Here is a 22,853-nt window from a genome sequence, read left to right as displayed (position 1 = left end):
AAACCAGACAAAGATATTACAAGAAAATAAAACTATTGACCTATAATATCTCTCATGAACATAGAAGCAAAATTTCTTAAGCAAATTTTAGTAAACCAAATTCAGCTATCTACAAAAAGGAAAATACACTGTGCCAAAGTAGAGTTTATCCCTGGAATGCAAGTTTGCATGTCTTAACATGCTACATAAGAGAAACCGTATGATCTCAATAGACACACTAAAAGCATTTGATAACATCCAATCTCCATTCCTGGTAAAAATTCTCAGCAATCTAGGAACAAAAGGGAACTTAACTCCATAAAGGGCATCTATGAAAAATCTACAGTTAACATCATTCTTAGTGGTGACAGACTAAATGCTTCCCCCCTAAGATCAGGACCAAGACAAGAATGTCCATTCTCACTATGTCTATATATCACGCACATGGTACTGGAGGTTCTTGCCAATGCAACTGGGTTGAATCAGACTGAAAATATAAAGATTTAAGTTCTACACTCAAACAAAAACAAGTAGACAAATGAACAACTTTCAGATAAAGTGAAAAGACTTTTTGAAAAACATCATTGAGAACCATAAAAATTAAGGCTTTTATATAATTGGTTGGAACTTAAACATATATATTAGAAAGCAACATATTTAAAACTATACTATGGGATCAAGGGCCAGCACAATTTCTCCCTTTGAGGTATAACTATACCCTATGTTCTTGTGTTCTTATTTAAAAAGAAAAATAAACCTTGTAGATTAAAACAAACAAACAAGCAAACCAGGAAATATTAGCAGAATTTGTTTAAAAATGTGCTACAAGAGGCTGGCCTGGTGCCATAGTGGTTCAGTTCGCGCGCTCTGCTTCGGTGGCCCAGGGTTCATGGGTTTAGATCCCAGGCACAGATCTACACTCCACTCATCAAGCCATGCTGTGGAGGCGTCCCACATACAAAATAGAGGAAGATAGGCATGAATGTTAGCTCAGGGGCAATCTTCCTCAAGCAAAAAGAGGAAGATTGGCAATGGATGTTAGCTCAGGGCCAATTTTCCTCACCCCCCCCCAAAAAAAAAGTGCTAAAAGATTTTACCGAACAGTGGTAGGGTAGATACAGAAGAAGAATTATAATTTATCATAGGATAAAATGTTAACTTTCTCTTCATCAAGGCAAAAGAGTCATCTTGGATTTTTCTGGGGAAATATTTCCTTTGTGGTTTTTTTAGAAAGCTGTAGCTAAATATTATATTTTCATGTCATATTTTTGGTTATAGGCATAGATTTAATTCTCAGTAAACATTCAAAACATGGAATAAACTGATTATAAAACTTCCACCACTTTCTTGAGGAAAAGGAAAGTTGGAATCACCATGGTGCAATTATGTTGGTATAATAGCTGTGAGTTGCCTAAAGAGAAGGGTAAGCCCCAAAAGCAACTGTTCCATATAAAAATGATGACAGGAGTAGACCAGGAGATGAGGAAGCAACCAGCACCTGAATGTAGGACTGGAAGTCTCTGAATATAGAGAGAACCCAGAATTATTCAGTTAGCTATAATAAATTAATTCAGATGAATTACATAAAGGACCAGCCTGTCTTTTGGTTTAAAATAAAATTTAAAAGGCAAAAATAGATTAAAAATAGTTTCCTTTCTTATTTTATGCATATTTATTGTTACAAATTTAGGTTAATAAATTGTTCCTGATAAAGATTCTTAGGAAGCCTGTATCAATTAAAAAAATAAGAATAATTTAAAATTTAATGGTTTCTGGATCTTTATGTCTCAATAATCCTGTTTATACACTTAAAATCCTTACCAAAGTGGTGTTTTTCCCGAATCATTTGCCTCATTGATAATGAAGAGGTACACTTCAGCCCAAATTTATGAAGTCAGAATTACTGAAGTTTTATTACGTGAGAGTTTTCTGCTGACTTCTCTGAAACCACTCACCTTCTCCCTTTTCTATGCCCAAATCCATGTACTGTCCTCTTGTTATCCACTGAACTTCTGTCTTCTCTCAGTGTTTACCTATGTCCTATTCTCTTCCTTTAGCCATTTGTTCATTCAACAAGTATTTATTGAGCAACCAACATGGGCCAAGCAGGCACTTTTTTAGGGACAAGAGATACAATAGTATTCAAGATGGACAGAGATGTTCAAATACTCTAACTTGGTTAGTTGTGTCCACTCTCACTTATGTGCACACTGGCCTTTCTCTTTGTGTCTGTGTATGAACCAGAGTTTCAGGACGATTGGTTTCTGGTGAACACCCAAGGTTTAAGGCTATGGACCAGTGTCTTCACTAGGAAACCGTTGGCTGAACTGGCAGTCTTGCAAGAGCTAGAAAGTATGTGCCCAGAGGGACAATTGATGGTGGTTCTTTGATCAGTTATCTTGGCTTCATCACAGAACAGACCACCTGGGGCAGACGTGGGTTTTCTTACTGGCTAGATATGACTTTGGGCAAATCATTTTGGCTTCTCTGGGTCTTAATTTCCTCACCAACAAAAGAATACTCAAGACTAATATTTCCTGAACACTTATTACAGTAGGCAGTACCCTTGACACTCTATGCATATTAACTAATGTTTTCCTGGTAATAAATTTATGTTTCACTATCTCCAATTTTCAGTTGAGGAAAGTGAGGTACAGGCACATTAAGTGAGTGCTCAAGATCATAAAACTTAGGTAGCAATTGGGACTTAAATCCAGGTAGTCTGGCTCTCAAGTCCAAACTCTCAAGCACTACACTGTATCCTGCCTACTCAGGTGGAGGAGTCAGATGAGACAATCTATCTATTAGGTTGTCTAGCTCTTGTTACAACAGGTTAACTAGTGTAAAATTTAAGTTGAGCAGATGGACATATATTAAAAATGGGACAGTGGAGACACATATAATGCTTGCGGCAATACAAGATGCCATAATTGGAAAAGTGGTTGAAACTGAATGACATCCAGAGCTCCATGCATGGCCTGTACTTTCCCACCTCGGAGACTTTCCGTTTTTAATCAACTTTATTGAGGTCTAGTTTCCATAGGATAAAATGCACCCATTTTAAGAACATAGTTCTGAGTTTTGGCAAATGTATATGCCTGTGTAACCACCACTACCATCAGCCCAAATGGCTCCCTGATGTTCCTTCCAAGTCAATCCCAAATCCTACTTGCAGCCCTAGACGACCAATGATCTGTTTTCTTTCTATCATTAGAGATGGAATAGCATATAAATGGAATAATACAGTATGTCCTCTTTTTTCAGTCTAGCATTTTCTTTTGCTCAGCATGATCTTCATGTTGGTGTGCATATTTGCCTTTCCATTTGACATTTCCTCCAAGGAAAGATCCTTTCCAAAAACCTTATCCATCCCTCAAGGCTTATCTCAAATGATATCTTTGCTTTTCTTCCTTCCTTCAAATCCTAACCTGCATAGGACTGTAGGCATTCATCCTCACAGCAGGTATATAAATAAAATCACATGAGAGTTGAATTGTTTGACTCAAAATTTTCACCTTGCCCATTAATAAAGAATTGTTGGTTTGTGTCTCTAAGTCATCTCTTTAGACATCTGTAATATTTCTCTTGGCATGTTGACTTGCAAGTTTTGCATTTGAGCACCTAATTTCCTGCATAATACCTTGCAGAACAGACAAGGTGGAGATGGAAACCATTTCACCCTTAAGAACAATGATAGGGAATCTTTCAATTGATAATTTTGACCCACAAAAAAGTAACATAAGTTACAACATAATGTAGATATTTCCTCCAGGGAGTATACTATTCTTCTTTTACAATTTTAAAAGAAGGAACTAATAGTCCCATTAAAAAAGAAACTATAAAATTTTACTTGAGATTATAATTCACTATAATATGCTCTCAAATTATTTATTTTATTTGAGGAGGAATATGAGAAAAAGAATAAAGGAAGGGGAAGAGAAAGGAAAAAAGCTCATAGGAAGACTTAAATAGAAGATAATACACAGACATGAGGAGACTGACAGGCTCCCAACGAAAACTAAATCCTGACAAAGACACGTACTAAAAGAGGGACAAGTATGTATAACACACATTTAGAAGGTCACAAATTATCTTTTATGTGGTAATATTTCCATCTTGTGGTCTTTTAGGGTATTTCCTCTAAAGGATTTTAAAGTCAAACTGTTGCTCATTATAAGCATAAATAGGAATTGCCTCTTGGCTTGTACTCTAAAGGTCAATCGAATCAAGCCAAAAACTAGAGAATGTAAACCCCCCGTTCTTGTCTAGGATTTCCATCATTTCCACCTGGCATCACTTCCTAGTGCAGAGGGAAGATGGGATAGGATGCACAAAGTACTCCAGTCACACAGATAATGAGGGACAGTTCATACAGACAAGGAGCCTATTGCTTCTTGCCCACTTCCTGTGCCAAGAGTGTAGGGAAGATCCAGGACCAATTCCCTTCTGTAACCTCAGCCATAGTTTCTTATTTCCCCTTCAACTCTTCTGGCTCTCACTCTAATTCATCCCCTTTCTCCTAACTCCCAAACAGTACCAGCAATTCCTGGAAAGATCCGCTCCATTTGACTTCTGTTATCACCACAGTTCTGTCATGATGCCTGCCTCTTTTCTGACTAGAGAGTGGTTGGTGTAAAGTGGAGAAAAATAGGAAGTGTGCCTTGTGTGTGATCATCCTGAGAGAAGGAAAAGGGCAGTTCCGTACTGACTTGCATGACGTCCCACTCAAACTGGATTGTTGGGCATGTGTCTTAGGCTCATCCAGTGAGAGCCTTGGGAACTCTGGCCATAGCGACTATTTCAAAGATGGGTTGTTGGGTTGAACAGTTCTCTGCAAAGGACTCCAGGTAGTGTTGTCAGGTCAAATCAACTAGACTGCTAGTCATTCGTTCATTCATTCTACACTCATTCAGTTGTAAGGAGTTCTGGACACAGCGCTGAACAACACATACATGGTTCCTGCTCTTATGAAGCTTAGAGGACAATGGAGGAGTCAGAGTAAAGAGACAGCTGAGGAGCCATGTGAGGAGGGCTTGAGATTGCCATGGATGTCAGGAGGGAATTGTGTGTTGTGTGCTCACAAATTACCTGCTACTGTCACTTTTAAGGCATATGAGTTGATTGATAAATTTTAGGGAGAAAAAGGTCAACGAAAGATAAAAATTGTGATTGACCTTATGCCAGAATTTTAATTAATAGGAATCCATTTCACTCAACTGAAGAGCCGTGGAAGCTTAAGCTAGGTATAGAAACAGCAAAAACGAGGACGAAAGAATAGTCAGAAAGTGTGTGTGTGGGAGTATGATATGAAAAGACTTCCAGGAGAAAGTGAATTTTGAAAAAAGAGTTAAAAGTTTGTGGTGGAAAATGATAAAAGAGAAAAAAGTTGATGGCCCTTCAGGTGTGGGATACGATCTAAGCAAAAATGCTATCTATAAGTGCTTTGTGGGGAGTTGCTAGGCAGGATGGCTTAAGAGAATTGAGAGAAGGTGGGGTGGAATTCCAGGCTGAGGCAGTTGGATTAAATTGTACAGAGTGTATGCGTGATCCATTTCCATGTAGGTCTTAATAATGAGAGTGAATAATTGCTGGTCCATCTCTTGATAGAGACATAGCCAAGATCTTAAATTCCAGGATGCCCATCCAACTGCCTGGATCCCTGAGGCTCAAAGGACACTTACAGCAAGCACACAGGACATTTTGGCCAATTCCCACATGTTACTGTTCCTAGACCTCTGATCCTGCTTTCCTCTGTTTCCTTTCCCGGATGAAGTGTGGAGTGTGCCAGACCATGTGGGAGCCAGTGGGACATATCTTTACCTGTGCTAGGGTCAGCTGAGGTGTCCGTGTAGTGGACACTTTTTATTTTGGCTGCTATGCTTCTCTTTCTTCCTTCTTTGGCAGTAGCATCCTGATTTCCCTTTGGGGATGAGCTCCCTGCCTTACTCTCAGTCTATGTAGCTCAGGAGGACTCCACTCCTAGCTTCAGGGATGGGTATGTGACCCTGGACCAGTCAATCAACATATTTCTTGAACTTTTACAGGAGATTCTGTGAAGTAAGGAAAGCGTAGCAGTAAGGATTTTATGAGCCCGAAGCTGCTGCAGAGGCTGAAAACTGTTAACTCTGAGGCATAAGGAGCAAAGAAACAGAGATGAAAGCATCTAGCTGGGCCTGGAATACTTCTGAGATCTTCAGTATTATGAGCTGCTAATAATGCTCCTTCTTCTGTTTATGCCAGTTTGGTTTGGGTTTTCTATTGTATGCAACTGAAAGTCCCAATCTTGACTAGAGCCTAATTCTTGGCTTTTGTCTCATATGCCCAAGCTTTGGTTTTGACCACCCGGATCTTACTTCCTTGTCTGGGAGAGGAGTCACTGAAGAGTGGAACTGTCAAATTGCCCACTGGAAGCCTCTTTTCCGTTCAACCCCAACCTGATCCTGCAGAGTTTTCAAGATCTGAGCTCTTCCTTCCAGGGGACATGGAAGGGAAGAGAGGCAAGGCAATAGTATTTACTACTGAAAGATTATCCCTTCATTCTTCCTTCTTAAAACTCCACATTTTAGCATCATGGATCCTGAAGTCTTCTTGGTGTTTGCCCTTCATTAGAGCCCCTCTTTCTTTGCCAGAGTTGGGAGCAGGGTGCAGTGCAAGGAATGAAACTTTAAGTAGCCCGTAGAGATTAGGAACTTTAGCCAACACTGATGTCTGAGTGAGTTTTCCCCCACACAAGAAGGACTGAGAACTTTCAGGTTCTGGCTCATTGTACCAGCCTGGACAGTCATTCCTCATCCCAAGAGAATCTCTAAAATGACTGACCGAGGTTGTATGTTCTTTGTTTCTTGGTATCTTTTCCCAGGGCTCTGTGGTGATTGGTTTCTGTATATAAAGCTGTCTTAGTTATCATTTTTGCCTAATTGATTAATTAGAGGCATAGTGAAATCCTACTATAATAATCACCATCTGTTTAGATGGTGAAACAGAAAATTGAAAATTACAAATTGATTTTACATATATCATTTCATTTCATCCAAAAAAAACCTTGGGCAGAAAGCAGACTAGGTATTAGGGCCATCTTATAGAGGAAGAGAGAGTGCCTTAGAGGAGTGGCTTGCCTAAGATGCTGCTGCTAGTAAATGAGGGAGCTGGAGCTAAAGCTGGAGGGTGGGTCATTTAACTCAACAGGGATTTTTTCTCCCCCACTATCATGCACTGTCTCTGACAGTCATCTGGAACTAAGGAAAATACAAAAGGAGTACAAAACAGTCTGAAAAATCAAGGTACATATGTAAGACATGAATGGCTATGTAGGATCTACGTTGGGCCAAACTTTTATCTTCAGAAGTTCTATGAAATGAAAAAGATGATGATGTCTCTCCTATGTATAATTAAAAAATACAAAGCAAGACTAAACTATAAAATGAGTGTAGGACTTCCACTTAAGTTCTGATTATTTTCTATGATAACTACTTCAGTACTTCTTTTTGAGATATCCAATATCAAATTATTTTAAGAAGAGTTTTTTCTGTGCCCTTGATATGCTTGTGTCCTAAGCTTAGTTGGGCTGTTGGGTGGTCCAGCACAGGCTGTGAGTAATATAATAGTGAAAGTGCTGGCTAAACATAAGAACCCAGTAGTTTTATGACCCTTAGCATATGGAATGTAATAGGTACTCCACAAATACTTGTTACTCACAAGTATTAATGTGAGCATTAGAACAACACTCCACTCAGTACTAAATCTGTTCCACAATATTTAAAAACTTTTAGGGGCCATATTCTAGGTATTCTGAACTACTGGACGAAAGAACGGTTGAGCCAAGGCTTTAAACAGATAATCAAATTAAATTACTATCAATTTTGCAGAAGTCAGTTGCTCAGACATTTGAAAAGGCAATTTGAATCCAAAGCTACAGTAGTGACCTCATTTAGATATTGCCTTTTTTGAGGTAACCACTTTATCTGTCTTGCCTGGATCAGCCCAACTCTGTTTTACCGCACAGGAAACTGCTATCTAATGAAGGATGTACCTGCCAAGCCTCAACCTTCTTGATGTCTGCACAGGAACCATTGGTGAAGAGCCCTCTCCCAGGTGAGCAGGTATAGATATCTTGCAGGGCGTGAGCAATGGAGTAAACGGCTAAGTAGACATTGTAAGAGATTCGTAAATGTGTATAATCCATGTAAGGAGTCTCGACACTGCTAATGTTCTCATCCCCTGTGCAGAGAGGTCGGAAGGCAGTGGAGCTGTTGCTTAGCCTGCCACCAGCTTCTTCATGACCTCTCAGGAAAGTGTCCATGGGTAAAGGTCCTTTAGCACCTTCTTGGAGGTGGCAGTTAAACGTTTCTTCCCAAAACTCCTTGGCAAAACCATTGTGGGCAGACTTCTTGGGATGGACTTTCTGCAGGAATTCCCGGAAACCTGGGATCTGCCCAGCCCTCAAAGCAAATCCAATTGTGCCTCCAACCACATGGAAGTACTCGGGCATGGCGATCAAGGACGAGCTGGCCCAGGCCTCACTGGCCAGCCAGATCTTGCCCGTGATGTTGCGCCGGACGATCTCCTTGATGAGGGGTTCAAGGTCTGGGCCACTGGAGAAAACGACGATGACTTTGGCTGTGGAATTCTGGATCACCTCCACGACATGCTGGATCTCTTCCTCATCAGAGTATTGGGAGATGAGTTCGCTGAAGTCAATGCAGATATCTCTCTCCTCTGCTTCCTCCCGGAACTTCTCAATCCCTGGCCGGCCATAGTCATCATCAGCTGCAATTGTCCCCACCCAGTTCCAGCGGAAATATTCAATAATGTCTGCCATGGCAGTGGCCTGGTGTTCATCATTGGGGATGGTACGGAGGAAGGACTTGAATTGATTCTTGTTGCTGAGGAGTCTGCTGGAGGAGGCATAGCTGACCTGGAAAGAACACAGAACACAGAATGAATGAGCAACTGACTTCTGCAAAATTGACAGCAATTTAATTTGACTACTCAAGGCTGTGTGGAGGTGGTTTTTTTTTTTTTTTAAGATTTTATTTTTTCCTTTTTCTCCCCAACACCCCCGGTACATAGTTGTATATTCTTCGTTGTGAATTCTTCTAGTTATGATATGTGGGACGCTGCCTCAGCGTGGTTTGATGAGCAGTGCCATGTCCACGCCCAGGATTCGAACCAACGAAACACTGGGCCGCCTGCAGCGGAGCGCGCGAACTTAACCACTCGGCCACGGGGCCAGCCCCTGGAGGTGGTTTTTTGAGCATTCATTAAGCAAATTTGTCAAACATGCTGTTCACTGCAGACAGGATGAAAGAGTGAGAACGACCAGAATCTGTTCCTCTCCAGTGTGAACACTCAAGCATTTGTCAGTCTATGGGGTGCGTTCTAATTCCCGGAGGGTGGTTCTTCACAATGCTACCTTCAAAAATGGGTCTGGCCATGAAATCAACCCAACAATGGCAGGGTCTATTTGTCTTTTCAAGGACAGTCTTTATGTGCTCTTCTGTAGTTGCTCCTACCCACCTCGGTGTTGCCTCACTGGTTCTAATATATCCATCTACATCGTCTGCCTGTTGGGTCCAGGCTCTCATTTGAACATTTTAGCTTCCCCTTTACTGTGATAAGCACTTTGTCCATGACTCACTTCGGAAGGAATCAGGTTCCCTATGGGTTATGAACCTAAGGCTCTTCGGAGGAGCCCCAAGGGGTTCCCCTTTCCTATTCTGCTAGTTTCTCTCTTCCCCTGTCTCCAGCTCTTCCCTCTTCCCTCTCCCTGACATTGTGCCCCCCTCCCCTGCCCCCACACTACTTTAGATAAAAGTACCTTCAATTGCAGTCATTTCTAAGAATTGTTTATCTTTTAAGCTCAATTAGCCATTTAGGTTCATTAGGCTCAATTGCCCTGCACCACAATAACAATGATGCCCACCATTAAATACAGTCAGAAAAACATTCTTTCCTCTCCTGGCTTCTCAGTGAGTTCCACCACTACCCAGAGCCCTTTCCTCTGTTCAGTTTCAGCTGATGGCTGAGGCCTCTTGACAGGCTTTTGATGTGGATCTCCACAAACTAGAGAGGCTGGAAAGGAACCCTGGAAAAGCTGCCTCGATGTGTTTCCACTTTCTAAGACAGAGCCAGTTCCACATTTGAGCATGGGTGCTGGCCACCCAGGGAGGAAGCCTTACCTTTCACGGTAAAGGATCATTGCCTGAAGAAGTAGCCAATTGCCATGGAAAGCGTTTCTTAGTGCAGAGCTTCCCAACCTTTTACCACATTGTGGCAAACACAGAAGATGGGGTTAATGGAGAAGGCTGACTAACCCTGGAGGGGGTGCTCTGACCACCCTGGGCTCCCCCTAGCCGTTCGAAACCTCTAGGGGATCAATATCTTGGCGGGCTTTGGCCCATCTGCAGCACCCCGTGTGTCTGGGCCCACCACTTAGGAAGTTCCAAGGTACTGGACCATTTCTTCTGAAGTCCAAAGCATTTTTACACTTAATAGAATTTCGTGGTAATGAAGGAGAGTGTTTTAATATTTCTGGTTCTCCAGTTTGCTAAAGAGATTTTAAACTTCTTACGAAAAACAAGTTGAAGACCTTTGGGTGAATGCCTTTTTAATATTTCTCACCAGTTGAAACAGTTTTCTATGTTCACTGTTTGAAAATGAATTTTTCCAAAATGTTCCTTCTTATCAATGAATAGTTTCTGCATCAAAAAACCTAAAAGGCATTGATGTAGGAAAGATCTGGCCCAAATTTGCTAAAGGGCAGGCATGATTTTGCTGACAAGAGCTTTGATTTTGGAAGTTATAATACAAAATTGACAAACGTTATTTCTTTTATCAAAATAACCCCCTTCTTAATCTACTATGAGAGTTCATGAGGTAGACAGGTAGTTAAAGTAATTTGTTGAGATGTTATTGTTTTTAGAGAGCTCCATTTGCAAACCCAAACAACAGGCTTCTGAATCACGTTTTTGCAAATGAAAAACCTACTCAGGTGTTTTGTAAATTCATCCATTATTGCTTCTTGATCTTCTTTTGAAAAACGGGCTGAAAAGGGTTTTAAAGGGATAAAAATTACAAACAAATATATCCCCCATGGATATGTTTGTCTTAAAGAATGCATTTCTATTTATCCAGTTTTTAAAAAGCAAACTAGAAAAGTGGGGGTAAACATCACTTCACTAACCACCCCCCTCCAAAAAAACCTTAAAAACCCACAAAACTTTTTTATTGTAAGAGGGGAGAATTTCATGAATGATTCAGAAAACTTCTGACCACAAATTGTTCTAGCTAATCTGCTTGTTCCATCCACTTGGTGGCGTGAGTGGCATAAGAAATGCCACTGGGCCTCTGTCCCCACTCTGCAGTGCCATGGTTCCCAGCTCTGCCGCACAGTAGAATCGCCTTGTGAGCTTTCAAAACTCCCGATGCCCAGAATTGAGATGAGATCGCATCTCATATCAATTAAACCAGGATCTCTGCGGGGTGAGACCCAGGCATCAGTATTTTTAAAGCTCCCAAGTGATTCCAACATGCAGCCACGGCAGAGAACCACTGCAGTAGATACACTTACATTGGTTTGACTGATAGTCATTATGGTCTTCTCAGCACTTCTATAATTCGCATTCAGCTTAACCCTATCTTTCATCCAAACCACAAAGAATTAAAACTCTCCTCTTCATGTGCTTTCTTTACTTGACGGCAATTACATCTTATGCCTGTTGGCCACGACAACTTACTTTAACTGTATATCTCAAATAATCCTGAGCAGTAGGCCAAATTTAAAAGACGCATATTTGCATCTTGCCCAATACGTTTACTGATGTGGGCTTTGTTAGATCATTCTGGCCAAAAGTTACAGAACCAGGGCTTCCCCGTGGGAAACACCTTTAATTCCCTGAAGTAAGGATTCGGGAAATGATGAGAAAACTTCTCAGTTGTCACGTGTATATAAAGGGATAACGGCTATCACCAAAGAAATAGAGACCTCCCAAAGTAGAAATGTGAATTTATCAAAGGTACTCATACAAATTTTAAATATTAGACATTGAGAAAATAAAATTGAAGTGGGATTTATAATTTAATTGAAAATTTGACTTAAGGGATGTATTACAATGGAGCTGACTCTCCCATCCACGGACATTTAGGTTGTTTCCAATTCTTCACTATTATAAAATGATGTCATAGATCTATAAATATTAACATGAAATAAGATTTGCTCTATAGCGTTAAGGGGAAAAAAATCAGGTTATAAAATGACATTTAGAGTTCGCTGTCTTTTTTTTGGTGGAAAAAATCTGCAACTTTGAACAAATGTTTATCAAAGCACTCGTTCAGTGAATTGTTAGTATCTGAAAATGCAGACGTCTCCTCACCTCGGCTGAGTTCCTACAGGGTGCAGCCTGCTTATTCATACATGCTTTATAAATATTTTTGAATCAAATAGAGTATATTCCATTTCTAGAATGTGCAAGACAATAATTAAGTTCCCGTTTTGTGAGAAAATTTGCTCTGCCTCCCTCTGCGCTAAACTTTCAACCGGACAGTAGAGAGGCAGACTTTTAAGGGAATAGGATTGGGGACAGATATTTTGGGTTTGAAAGGTGGGATTTACATCATATTGTCTCATTCCTTTTCGTAAAGGCAGAATAAAGATCATTTACTAAAGAAATGGAGTGGAAAATAACTGAACACTGAACAAAAAGACAAAGTTTTATACAAGGTACGTTTAAAAGAATTTTAGAGGAGTTGTGCAGGTCCAGGGGATGCTGTTGACACTCAGGTCTCAAAATCCCAAATGGTCATGATACAGTTCACTAAATGTAAATCTCAGGGCTTCTATAATTCTAAGCACCAGATTAACTAAAGTGTAGGTGGTGCCAATGTGAAGCCAGAGGTAGGAAAACAGCAAAGTGTATGGAGCCTGGGCACGGCACTCCTCCGAGCCTGTTCTCCTGACCCCTGCCCACACTGCCCCGTCCAAGGAGGCAGGCTACCTGGGGAATGTAGAAGAGCCCCAGCAGATTGGCCACCGCCGTGGAGACGCCCGAGCCAGTTGCTCCCACCACCGCAATGGTAGAGGGGATGTGCTCCGAGCAGTTGCAGAATTCATCAAGGTTCAGAGAATCAATTTTGTTCTGGGCCACAAAACTCAGGGTGGCCTCCAAGGCTTTAGAAACGGTGTTGCAAGTGTCGAAGATCCTGTATCCCAGCGTCATGTTGGGAAGAAGGGCCGGGCTGCTGTTTATTTCCTCTATGGCAAATATCATAGCTTGCAACCAGCGAAACCCCCGGAAGTTATACCTGGAAGAAAGAAGAAATGGAAGAAAATGGGAGGGTTTTGGGTCAACTGTTTAGAGTAGGGACTGGTTTCATGACGTCGTGATTTTTGAGACTCAAAATCCTCTCTGTAAAATGGGGATAACACTTACCTCACAGAGTGGCTATGAACACGAGGTAATTATGCACAGCTCTCAGCATGGTGTCTCAACAGAGTCAGGGAGCAATAACAAGGAAGGTTGTTCTTAGTAACAGAACGAATAATTTGTACGCCTCATGCAGCAAAGAATTTGAAACAGCTGATGTGAGGTACTTTAATAAAAGTAATATAGAGATTCAAAAAGAAAAAGGACTCAGGAAAATATAAACAGATTAGGATTTTAACATGTGGGAGCCTAAAAATCACCTCAGATTTGCAGTCACAAATTTAGACTATGGCATTCCTGGAGGTCAAAGGGGAAAAGGAAATCAGTGATCTCATTTTTGTAAACACACAAATGAATATTATGCATTGGAAGGTTGTTCACAAACAGTGATTATTTCTGGGCGGTGGAATGATGAGTTTTAAAATTACGTGCTTTTGTTTTATTTATACTTTCTACTTTTAAAAAATGAGCATGCGTTGCTTTTCAAAGAACATTATTTTAAATAAAAATCAAGCAAGTTAACAAAGAGAATTAGGGTCAGTGACATTGTTGTCACTCTCCCAAGTCTTGGCTCAGAGTGAGGGCTCGAGAAATGTGCTGAATCAGTGTATCAGTGCCCCAAGGAAAAAATATAACAGCTCTGCAGGTTCTCTCTGTATATCATGGTCTTACTACTCGACCTCAATGACAGGAGGTGAGAAATACAATGTTATAGAAATACAGAAATACAATCTGTATTGGTAATATATATATACATATATACACACACACACACACACGCACTGTGTTGTTTAGGTTCCTAAAGGTCCTGGTCTAATTTTTAATGTGATGTTTTCTCTTAGTCATTTTCTTTATGTTTCCTTCATTTATTTTTTAAATTATTTGTTTTAAACTTGCAGAGTGATTAAGAGGTATATAATGGCACATGCACAACTCTGTCCAGCAGGGTCCAACAAAGAGGATATTTGTCCATCTGGGTTATGTGAAGGATATATTCGGCATCAGTGAAATTCTGCACTTAGGTTTTCTGCATTCATAAGAAAAATGTGAAAATGCTATCTAATTTTCTAGCTCTCATTAGAACATGAACAGAAATCCAGTTTTCTTGGAATAATCCTAGTTTTCCTCTTCATTTTCCAGCTATCAGGAAGACCCAGGAAAAGCGCTGGATCCCTTCTGGAAGTTGCAAGACTCAGAGAGAAAGTGCTTTTTTCTCCTAGAAGATGGGTCAAGACTTGGGGTGCAGTCTCTGATGTCCAAAGGAAGAGAGGTGCTATACAGCCCACAGTACTCGGCAGAAGTCAGAGCCTATTGGAAGAAATTGTGTCTATTTTTTAGAGACCATATCCCAAGAGTCATGATAATTAGGGAGCATCCAATGGAGGGCAACTGCAATGATGAGAGGTCTGGAAATCATGTCATGAAATAATTGTTTAGAAAACTGAGACTATTCGACCTGGAAAAGAAATGACTCAAGGGGACACATTAGCTGTCTTCAAATGGCTGAAGAGAGAGTCTAGTGGATTCTATATTTCTCCATCTGTGCTCCATGCTGTGTTGGCAGGGGCATTTCAGCTTTCTATAAGAAAGACTTTCCAATGGGAGGGGTTACAAAATGCCATGGCCTGCATTTCGAAGATGCCTGGGTCATGCCAACCACTGAGGTTTCTTTCAAGTTTAACACCCTTAAAAAAAAAAAGAGTGAGGTAGCCAACACTCAAGTATTCCTGACCTTTGGGGCACTTAAGGTCAATGGGAGATTTTACTACTCGGGTTTGTAAGACTAACAACAAATTTCCTTCTAGGTACTCAGTCTTCCATTAAGCAACACTGCTGCCAGGTGAACAATGATGACTCAGTTACCAAGTGACCGGGCATATGCTCCAACAGGCCATGGGTTTTTCTACTCAGTGTCTTTGACATTTTATTTTTGGAAAAAAATTCTTCAAACAAAGTCGGGGGGGGGGGGCGCACTAATAAGCTTCAGCATGAGTACCAATCACCCGTTTTGAAAAGAGAGTTTGAGTAAATTCTTTTGAGTTTGGGATAGCTTTTCTCCAACCACCCAGAAGAGAGTCTTGGTTCCTTCCCTTACCTGATACATTCCACAGACTCTGGTCTTGATTCTAGATCTTGATCTTTGGCTGCTACTCCAAAATGAATAGGAAAGAGCCCCCCGAGGATAATGTCCCCTTTTTTCTGGGCTCGTTGGTCAGGCCCGTAGGCAGAAGTGCACCAGGTAAAGGCCACGAGGATCAGACAGCAGCTGTAAAACGCCATAGTTCTGCTTTTTCTCCAGGGGGAGAGACAAGACTGCTGGTGGTTTGGGGGCCCTGAGAACTTCCCCCCGTGGTGCAGTTCACTCCCTGTGGTGGGGGCACATGTCTACAGAGTGACTAATAACAGGATGGAAGCCGTGGCATTTGAATTTCCATTTCTGCCTTCTCCACTGCAGACTAGTGAGGCGGGTGGTCCTTGAGTCTTTAGAAGCCGCATCATGTAGAGACTGTCTGTGATGCTTTCTAAAAGAAAAGAGAGACAAAATGAATTCAACTAAGCCTAAATCTCATCTTGTTATGATGACTGCAACAGAGGTGGCTCAGAATTTCCATTTAGAGATGCTGAGAGGTAGCAGTTGGGGAAGGCATGGCTTAGAGTCTCATTTTTATAGCATTTCACGTAAAGTACAGAACACTTCAATTGCCCATATCAGGAAAGGACTGTGTTCAGTTGTGAGGCGCCACGTTTTAAAGAGGCCATTGATAAGCTAAGGCCTCCACTGATATTGCCACTAGATTTTAATCCATTCATTTTTATGCGTGAATAATGCATAGAATTGGCCTGGTAGTAGCATAATAATATTAATGATATTTTATTCAGCACATATGTTCTTATAGAAAATACAGAATGAGTCATATTTAGGTTTAAATCTGACTTTAAATCAAATAAAAATGTCAGAAAAGGCCATTTATTCTTTATTTATTATGGTAGCCCCCCTTTTTTGTGCCTCCTCATCACAGATCTCTGGTTCCAGTTTGTCTATGACTCTCCATAAACCTCTGAAGAATAGTTCTTGTAAAGGACACAGATAAATCAAGGGTAAGATTCTACTTTATAAAGCTCAACAGCTGGATCTGGGGAAAAGTCCTTCTGCTTTAGCATGATTGTCCTAGCAGGAACTCTCTGGTCTGCTCACTCTGTGCTCTAACCCACCCACTCTGTGGGTGAATTACCAATTATAGGTCAATGTCACTAACTATACAGGCTTTCCTGAGGTTCGGGCCCAAGCATTGAGCCGGCCACTGGACATCTCCACCTGGATGTGCCACAGGTGCTTCCAACTTGACAGGCACCTTCCTCCCAAACTTGTTCCTCTTTCACTGTTTTCTATCTCAGCAAATGACGAGCCATCCACAAAGGCACAAAATAAGGAGTCATCCTTGCCTCCGCCCTCTTCTCATAATTGCCCTCCATATTCAAACAACCACCAAATCCTGTAGATTCTACGTCCGAAATCTCACTGGAATCCCTCCACTCCTTCCCATTTCCAAGGCCATCTTAAGTCCACCAGCATTTCGTATCTGGATGTTTGCAACTATTCCCTAACTGGCCTTCCTGCCTCCAGTTTTGTCCCTTTGCAATCCACCCTTACAAATCTTTGGATGTCATGGAACAAGTAGTTTGGAGCATGGGCTCTGCAGTTAAACCTGGCTTTGAATCATAGTTCCACTATTTCCCATATATGACTTTGGGAAAGTCACTTAACCTCTGTGATCTCAATAAAGTAATACATGCAGAGCCATTAGCACAGTGTAACTAGTAAACTCACAGAAAATACTGACTTTAATGAATACCTTTCCAGCCTCACTCACTAGTCTTGCCTTCGAACTCCACACCCCAGCCATGCCAAATTCCCTTCAGTGCCTCAAGTATATCAGGCCTTCTTTTAAATCCTTAGATCTCACACATGCTATTTCCCCTCCTTGGTCCTCTGGCCTAAACTTTGCCTGGAAAAAATCTACTTATCTTTCAGCTTTCAGATGTCCATAACTGTGGGGGTGTGGCTTGGTGAACTGTGGGGCCTTTGTGTGAACAGAGAAAAGAACTCCTGTGGGGCAGACACAGCCTTGGGCCAAGGTGTCCAGCTTGGGGAGTGGAGAGAGATCTCTCCTTGGGGAGAACAGGCTAGATTTCCAACCATGATGCTAAGGAGACTCCAAGGTCTCTCCTTGGGGAGAACAGGCTAGATTTCCAACCATGATGCTAACCCCTCAGTTGTGCAGTGAGCAGCCTATAGGACTCTTCAAGGAGGCTTTCTCTGGCCTCTTAGACTAGCTAGGTTTGCCCGTTATAGTCTTTTATATCTTGGATCTTGGAGGTCCCCTCTTGGAAGATTCGTCAGCCTTTATTATGGTTACATGCTTCAATGTCTGATTCCAGAGCCCAAGCTCTTACCTATGGTCATATGCTGCCCCTTGCCCTTTAGGAACCCCAACCTCCCTCCAATAGCTGTTCTAGCAGAGGGTGGTGGCCCCATTTGGAAGGGGCACCCTGGCAGACACTCAACATTCATGGAATTGTCTCCAATAATGTCTGAACATCCATGACCATCTTAGTTCTCTGACTCCAGTCCTACTTTTGGATTTTTGACTTAATTCCTTGGACCTTGGTCATATATTCATTCATTTAAGAAGTACATGTGCTAAGGCTTGGGAATATAAAGGTAACAAAGATGGGCATGTTCCCTGCCCTCAGGAACTCCCAGTCCTGTAGACAGGCACATGGGTTTAGAGGATCAGAATTTACCTCGACATCCAGAAGTGAAAAAAAATACTGTAACTTTGTTTTCCATGATGACATTCAACTTTGCTCCCCAACACTTAGCACAGTGTCTAAAACAGTAACTGCAGAGGAAATGTTTGTCGAATGAATGCATAAAAAAAGAAAGTACTTTGGAAGGAGACAGAAACTAGCATTTATTGAACTAGGCATCGTGTCAGGGTTGGCCCCATGGCCGAGTGGTTACGTTCAGGGGTTCTGCTTCCGAGGTCCAGGGTTTTGCTGGTTCGAATCCTGGGCACGGACATGGCACTGCTCATCAAGCCATGCTAAAGCAGCGTCCCACATGTCACAACTAGAAGGACCCACAATTAAAAATATACAACTATGTGCCACGGGGCTTTGGGGAGAAAAAGGAAAAATAAAATCTTTAAAAAACCCCTCAAATATCCAATATGTTTTAAATTACACAACTGTAAAAAGGGCAATACCAATTCCACTCTCTTGGGGAATAGATTCTCCATATTTTCAGCTTACTCAAGTGAGAAATTCTGGCACTTGAAGTAGGAATGCCTCAAGAACTCAGAATTTTAAGGAGCCCCGTGTAGTTTACTGAATTAGGAGAGGGAACATTATAGCTGGCTAGAGTGAGTCACTAAGACCTGTGAAATCTTTCCTGTGAAAGATTAACTACTTGGAGAAGTTTATTAACCTCATTAGTCCATTCGACAGAAAATTCATGGCAAGAAGTAACAGATGGAGAGATTTCAGGTCAATTTGTAGCAGTTAAGTCTACCGGTCTAACATAATCTCTAAACCACCCTTTTTAGTCCAATTACCAGGATCTAATTTGCTTTCAAAGCTGAGAATCATTCTAAACCCTCCCCCTCCCTTTCCTCCAATATCCCATCACTATGTCCTGTTGATCCTGCCCTCTCTCTCTCCACTCTGCCTCCTCCTCTCCATCCTGTTGCCACCGCCTTGGTCCAGGCTCCCATCACCTGCCTCCCTACTCTTTCCTCTACCTCACTCCTCCCACCTCCTAGGTATCGACAAACAGAGCAGTACCAAGTATGATCCTAGCACAGTAGATGAACACTTGGAGTTCATCATTGTGACTTCAGCCTGCAATAGTTAGAATACAAAAGTGCTTGAATAATCACTAACAACACTTCAGTTTTAGTATCTGCAGGAGAAACTTCTAATTGTATCCCTCACGTCTGTACTCCTTTTAGGCCATAGTAAAATAGCTTTTAGTTGGACAAGTCATTGCCCAAAATAAAGATTACTTTCCCCAATTTCTTTTATAATTATATGTGGTCATATCACTAAGTTTTGGCCAATGAGATGTAAGCTGAAGTGCTTTGTGACAGCTTCCAGGAAACTTGGTGTTTGCCCTTTGTCCCTTCATCCTCCTCTTTCTCCATTCTGCTGCATGGAGGTCGATGTGACATCTGGAGCCCATGTTGAACCCTGAGCCATATCCTAGGGACTGATGGTGCCACGAGCTGAGGATTTCATGGAGCAGAACCTTGATACCAGACTATTCCTGGGCTTTTACATGACAGGTAAAAAAAGCTTCTAGCTTGTTTAAGCCATCGTATGTATATTTTTTCTTACCGTAGCTATATTAATGGTATCTATCCAAGAGTCACAAATAAACTCATTTGTTCTCCTTACTATGAGTTTATTTCATTTAAACCATATATAATTATGTTTGCTTTCCTGCAAAAAACAGTACTGCAAACACAAGCCGAAGGTAGTATTTGTTCTTTCTCTCAATGGCAGATCCATTCTGGAAGAAGAAATGACCCGTGGACCAGCTGGTTTATGTTTAGAAGTCCTTGAAATCATGAGGAGTGTTTGAGTGCTGACAGATTATTGATCCCTGAGTTCCTCACCCAAGAGACACGGGGCATGAGGTCAGGGCAGACTGATCTACGGTTCCACAGGTTCATGAATTTGTAAATTCATGCAATTATTGATTCATTCAAAAAACATTTATTGAGCTCCTCTATGTGCCAGACACTAAGGAGCGCAAGGTGCTCAGGAGAGAAAGTTGAGATTGTTGCCTTCAAGGTGCCCATGGTTTAAAAGGAGATAGAAAGATGTATTATAATTACAGTGATGCAAATGCTAGAAGAGGCTTGAGCTAAGTGTTGAGGGAGAGGGAGGGAGGAGTGGCCTTCTTTCTGGTGAGAGAATTAAGTCAAGGTGGGGACTGGAAGCTTCATGAAGGTAGGACTCGTCTCTCTTTTCCTCCTCATTGTAGCCTCGCACCAAGCACAAGGCCTGGAACTTAGTAGATGCTCCAAAAATATTTACTGAATAAATGAATGAAGCATGACCAGTAAAAACCAGGAGCTGGGTGGGCAATTCTAGGACAGAAGAGGGAAGGGGTCGCCCCGCAAGATGGAAGGTTCCTGAGGGCAGAGGCTTCATCAGGATCACGGTTGCATCCCAGCATCGAAGAGGGAACCTGGGACTGAACGGATGCTCAAAAAACATCTGTTGAACTTGGATTTGTCCAAAAAGTTGGATGGCTCATCCAAGTCAAGAGCAAATTAACAGAGACTAGGAAGACAAGGTTAGCAGTCAACACTGCAACATTTCAATTTCTACCAAAGTGAAAACCACCTTGGCTCTTGCCCCTTGGCTTTAACATGTCTGGAAATTGTTTTACTCTAGAAGAGAATGATTGTGCCCACATTTCCAGCAAGAGAAAACCGAGGCATAGATCTTCTGAACATAAAACCACTTAGTAAATAAGAGGCACAGCAAGCTCAAAAGCTACACATTTCTCAATTCCTAGACTGCAGAAATAAAAATTCTAGGCTATCTAGAAAAAAGGTGGTTATGAAGCCAAAATTGATTTCCAATAGAGATCATTTGTCTTTGTAGGGTGAGTACACTGATTTGCCTCTGGTTTATTGTACTGTAATCTTTGCCTTCTTTTGTCACACTGACCATAAAGAATACTAACAGTAAGGTGTGAAGCCACCATTGCAGAAAGGTGAAACGTGTGTGTTTCATGAAGGTGATTAGGGAAAGTCCTGAGAAAGTTCAGTCAGTAATCCAAAACCTGTGTGCTTGCCTCTGGTTACAGCTTTCTTTATCTCTTGCGGAGGACACATCCACAGTGTGGGTTTCGATACGCACCTGGCACATGTTTGCCAAAGAATTAGGGACATCTTATCTGTCATCACCAATGTGACCATCCTCAGTCCTGTGTCAGACTTCATTCCTTCTGTATTACAGCAAAGGACATCTTGTTTTACAATGAGGGCCCTCTTTCAGTGCTGGGGGAACTCACTCTGCCGGGTCACACTCGGCTGCCTCCCTCCAGCCCTTCTTGCCTCCCCCGGCCAGCTGCCAGGTTCTTACCCTCCATCTCCCTGACAACAGGTGTGACTTTTGGAGAGTCCATGCCTCATTTAGCCCTGGTAATGGCTTAATTGAGTCGGAAAAATGCAAGGACAGGAGCGTGATAAAAACCAGCTGAGCTGGGTTCCTGTTAGTCATTGGAAAAAGCTATCAGGAAGGGACGATAAAGGATGAACAAGAGTGGGGAGGAGCCGCATGGGGCACCGAGCAGAGTTGGGAGAGGTAGCCTAGACAAATCAAAGAATGGAGATAAATAGGAGAGGAAATGAGAATTCAGTAATGTTGTACTGTACCATGAGCTCCTTGACGACAGGGCTGGGTCTGTCCCTTTCACAGCCCAGAGCGTGGAGGGGCTCCGTAAATGATTAAGTGAATGAATCAACATGATAAACTCTGTCTTAGGGGTTTATGAAGCTATTGCAAGAAGACAGAAAATGACAGAAGAGGAGAAAAGAAATACAATGAGAGCTGGGGGAGGGGTGAACATTCAAGGTTAAAAAGTGATGAGAAAAGCTCATTCTCTGCTCCAGCATCTTGTCAGTTGAAAATGTATGCTGGCTTCGGGCTTTGACATTGCCAGTGCCTGGTGTTCCACGACAGGACTGACTGAGTTCCTGAGGACACAGGCCATGAGTTAAGAAATTTCTTGTCCTGAAACATTTCCCTTCTAGCCTTAAGAAAGCTCTGCTGATGGATGTGTGGACACCCACAGGCTTAATGAAACTGTTCAGGTGAAAAGCAAAGATGTGCAAGCCATGTTTTTCTAAAGAAAAATGCCAGACCTTCATATCCTTCATGAAAGAAATATTTCTGTGGAGTAAGGTCCTGGTATTGCCTTTCAAAATCCCAAGGAGGCCTGACTACCCAGGGTGGCATTTTTCAGTCTGGTGTCCCACGATGTGCCACCACGAACTGTTCTGGGGTAAAAAAAGTTTGGGAATTGATGTTCGCTCTGTGCCACAAGGGTACATTCGCCTCCCAAAGGCTCTGAGAAGTCCCGCAGTAAAGATAACTGCTTAACTTTAACCCACTCGTTTCCAAATTTATTTCTGCATGGGATGCTCCCCGCGCCCCCCCCCCCCCAGCCATCAGCAGGACACTTGTCGCAATGCTGTGAAATAAATACAGGCTTGTGGGGGGGGGGGGCTGGTCTAGTAGAAAGCACAGAATCCTTCCCCTGAGCCTCTCCCAGTCTCTCTGGAGGCATTTTTGAATGGGAAGATATGTCTGCCCCTCGCTGGGCATAGCATTTTTTGTATCCCCAGGTATGAAATTCCCAAGGGGAGCACT

General features: G+C 41.9%; 1 protein-coding gene across 1 annotated transcript in view; it reads right to left on the bottom strand.

The window, feature by feature from the left end:
• Positions 1-22,853, bottom strand: part of CASR (calcium sensing receptor) — an 82,703-nt gene that overhangs the window by 18,675 nt on the left and 41,175 nt on the right. The window contains exons 2-4 of the mRNA XM_044771497.2: positions 15,496-15,922; positions 12,972-13,278; positions 8,009-8,893 (exon numbers count right to left, since the gene is read on the bottom strand). Of these exons, the coding sequence (XP_044627432.1) occupies positions 8,009-8,893; positions 12,972-13,278; positions 15,496-15,680 (1,377 nt within the window). The 5' untranslated portion in view covers positions 15,681-15,922. The remainder of the gene's footprint in view (positions 1-8,008; positions 8,894-12,971; positions 13,279-15,495; positions 15,923-22,853) is intronic.

The sequence above is a fragment of the Equus asinus genome, chromosome 5 (assembly GCF_041296235.1).
Source record: "Equus asinus isolate D_3611 breed Donkey chromosome 5, EquAss-T2T_v2, whole genome shotgun sequence".
Taxonomy (NCBI): domain Eukaryota; kingdom Metazoa; phylum Chordata; class Mammalia; order Perissodactyla; family Equidae; genus Equus; species Equus asinus.
The sequence above is the reverse complement of the archived record's forward strand: the minus strand, read 5'-3'. Positions and strand labels throughout refer to the sequence as shown.